The 3,037-nt window shown below is 57.5% G+C and overlaps 1 protein-coding gene across 1 annotated transcript in view; it reads right to left on the bottom strand.

Moving 5' to 3' along the window:
• CCDC120 (coiled-coil domain containing 120) overlaps window positions 1-3,037 on the bottom strand; it is a 10,645-nt gene that overhangs the window by 1,704 nt on the left and 5,904 nt on the right. Inside the window, exons 4-7 of the mRNA XM_023760950.1 lie at window positions 2,902-3,031; window positions 2,486-2,660; window positions 2,254-2,352; window positions 3-734 (exon numbers count right to left, since the gene is read on the bottom strand). Coding sequence (XP_023616718.1) covers window positions 3-734; window positions 2,254-2,352; window positions 2,486-2,660; window positions 2,902-3,031 — 1,136 coding nt within the window. The remainder of the gene's footprint in view (window positions 1-2; window positions 735-2,253; window positions 2,353-2,485; window positions 2,661-2,901; window positions 3,032-3,037) is intronic.

Genomic DNA, 3,037 nt, shown 5'->3' with positions numbered 1-3,037 from the left:
ACCAGTCCCGTAGCCCCTCCAGGGCAAGGTTCTTGTGGCCACTGCGCTCACCAGCTGGAGGGATACGGGTGGGTGGGGGCATCCACAGCAGGGGGTTTGGATGCACCTCTGGACCCTCTGTGGCATCCAGGGGCAGGCCACAGGGCTTGGTGCGGGTGGCCCGGGTGTGGGGGTCCTTGCTGCGGAGGAGGGGGCTGCTGCCGTCAGCTGCATACATGGGTGGTGGGCCTGGGAACATGGCGAGGAGCCCATCCCTGCGGGAGAAGGGTCCTGGGACCTCAGCTGCAGGCAGCAGCTCCCCCCAGCCTGGCCCACCAATACCTCGGGGCAGGCCCCGGTCCAAGGAATAGTCCAAGAGGAAGTCCCCGCACATAGGTGGGAGCCGGGGGGCCCCACGGGAGGCAGGGGCAGCTGAGCTCGGCCGGGCAGCCCGGGGAGGATCTAGGGGGCCAGCTGTGCGGGAGGAGAAGGCAGGGACTGGTTGGGGGCGCTCATACAGCACCTCGCTGCTCTTGCAGACTGGGGGACCAGGGGCAGGGGGAGCCAGAGGCACAGGTGGGGAGCCAGCTCCACCCCCAGCCGCCCGGTCCACTAGCAGGGCCTCAGAGCTGTTGCTGCGGCGGGTGCGAGCTGCAAAGAGCGAGGCGCGGTGGTCCGAGGCCGGGTCCACCCGGGGGAAGCCCATCTGGGAGTCCTGGCTGCCAGACCACTGGCGTGAATGGAGGCCTTCAGGTCTGGGGGAGAAAAGGTGGGGGGAATGGGAGGAAAGTCAGAAATAGGCAGATGGGCTGAGCACCCTAGGTCCGTATCATGCTTCTCTCTGAGCCATCAGTCCTCCATCCCCCTGGACTAGAAATTGCGTGTATAAAGGTGTTAGGTAGAGGCATGTAAAGGGCAGAAGAGGTTCTGTCCCAGACTGAAGGAAGAGGAATTAAAAATGTACGGGGGCCCAGGGCTGTTTGCTCCAAGGGAGATGCCGGTGTTTGCAAGGCTAGAGAGGAAATGCTGGCAGGGGAACGCCCAGACGAGGGCTCTACCGAGCACATCTGACCAGCACCTCTTGCTAAGGCGAGTCTCATGGCCCCCCACTTCCTCCACAAGGAGGTACTAATCCTTAGGCCTCAACTTCAAGGCCCTTCCTAAATTCTCTGTCCTCCCCACCCCCATGTGTATGAACCACCCAAAACTATCAGCCCACTAGCCACCATCACCACATGCAAGTAGCATGAGGACCCGGACTTTGCTTTGTTCACAGCCCGAGAAAAGCAGGCACTGGGTACTTAAGAAGCGGTAGAGCCCTAACCGGTTTGGCTCAGTGGATAGAGCGTCAGCCTGCGGACTCAAGGGTCCCAGGTTCGATTCCGGTCAAGGGCATGTACCTTGGTTGCGGATGTGCGGGAGGCGGCTGATCGATGTTCCTCTCTCATTGATGTGTCTGACTCTCTATCCCTCTCCCTTCCTCGCTATAGAAGATCAATAAAATATATATATTTTTTTTAATTTAAAAAAAATTAAAAAAAGAAGCAGTAGAGGACAGTGGTTAAAAGCACGGACTCTAGAGTCAAATTTTGGGTTGAAATACCAGGCCTTTGGTTTGCTAACAAGTTGCCTAGCCTCTCTGTGCCTCAGTTTCCTCATCTATAAAATGGGAATAACAAAAGCACCTCCTCATAGAGATCTTGTGGTGATGAAGTGAGTTGATACCAGGCAATGCACTGACCCCTAGCAGACACTCAGTACTCAGTACAAGTTAACCAGAACTTAGTATGTCCACATCAAAGGCAGATATTATTATTCCCATTTTACAAATGAGGAGACCAAGATTCAGAGATGGGAAATGATACGTGTGGTTTTTTTTTATTGATTTTAGAGAGAGGAAGGGAGAGGGAGAGAGATAGAAACATTGATCCACTGCCTCCAGAACGCCCCCTACTGGGGATCGAGACTGAAACCTGGGTATGTGTCCTGACTGGGAATCGAACCAGTGACCTCCTGGTGCATAGGACAACGCTCAATCCACTGAACAACACTGGCCAGGCAGGAAATGACTTGTCCAAAATACATAGAAAAGCCCATACTCAATCGCTGGGATTTCTGCCCTCAAATCCTCACCCCCTTCTTCTCTACCAAGCAATTCCTATTCACCTTTCAAAGCCCAGCCTCTCAAGTACCACACCCTTTGGGAATGCTCTCCCACTTAGAGCTAATGGTTCCTTCCTCTGGTCCTCAAACCCACCTCCCAAGCCCCCTTACTTGCAGAGCTGGGGGCCAGCGCCCCGCGTGAGGACGGGGGTGGCAGGCACACTTCGCCCCTCAAAACTGGAGGCACTCCTGGGCAGCGAGCGTGTAGGGCTAGACAGAGACGGGCAAGCCCGGGTAGGGGTCCACGTTAGAGACTGTTCCCGCCAGCAGGCCCTCCTGCCAGCCCAGGCTCAGGACCCTACTCCCGGCTCACAGGGAAAGGAGGGAAGGGACTCAACCTCACCTGGTGGGGCTGGCCACGGAGTTCCGTCGGCTCTTCAGGTCACCATAAAGATCTGACGGGGGTGGTTTCCATGGGGTTCGCCGCTCAGGGCTGCCCCCAGATACTGCCCGCAGCTGGTCCCAGGACTTGGGCGGCGAGGGGCGCTCAGCCAGAGGGAAGCAGCTACGAGGATCCTCTGGGTAGAAGACAGACAGTCAGTGGGGGAGAATTCAATGAGAGGGGCCAGGTAGGTTGTGTGTAAAGCAAAGGGCAGGCGCTAGGGAGGCAGGAGGGGAAGAGGGCTGGGCAGGGCTGAGCAGGCTGAAAGTGAAGAGGGGAGTCCCACTGGAGGACGGGGCGTGGCTAAGGAGAAGCTGGAGAGGAAGGGGAGGGGCTGAACATCAAAGGGTGGTGGGTTGGGGTGAGGGAGTCCTCACCATTATCGTGGCTGGCCCCAGACTCTGAGAGGGAGCTGCTCTCTGAGTGGAGAACTACATCCTCTACAGGCGAGAAGGGAGAGACCCAGCCCATCAATACCAGGCCTCCCAGCCCATCAATACCAGGCCTGGGGCC

The sequence above is a fragment of the Myotis lucifugus genome, unplaced genomic scaffold, assembly GCF_000147115.1.
Source record: "Myotis lucifugus unplaced genomic scaffold, Myoluc2.0 scaffold_196, whole genome shotgun sequence".
Classification (NCBI taxonomy): Eukaryota; Metazoa; Chordata; class Mammalia; order Chiroptera; family Vespertilionidae; genus Myotis; species Myotis lucifugus.
Note: the sequence above shows the minus strand (reverse complement) of the source record. Positions and strands in the feature narration are given on the sequence as shown.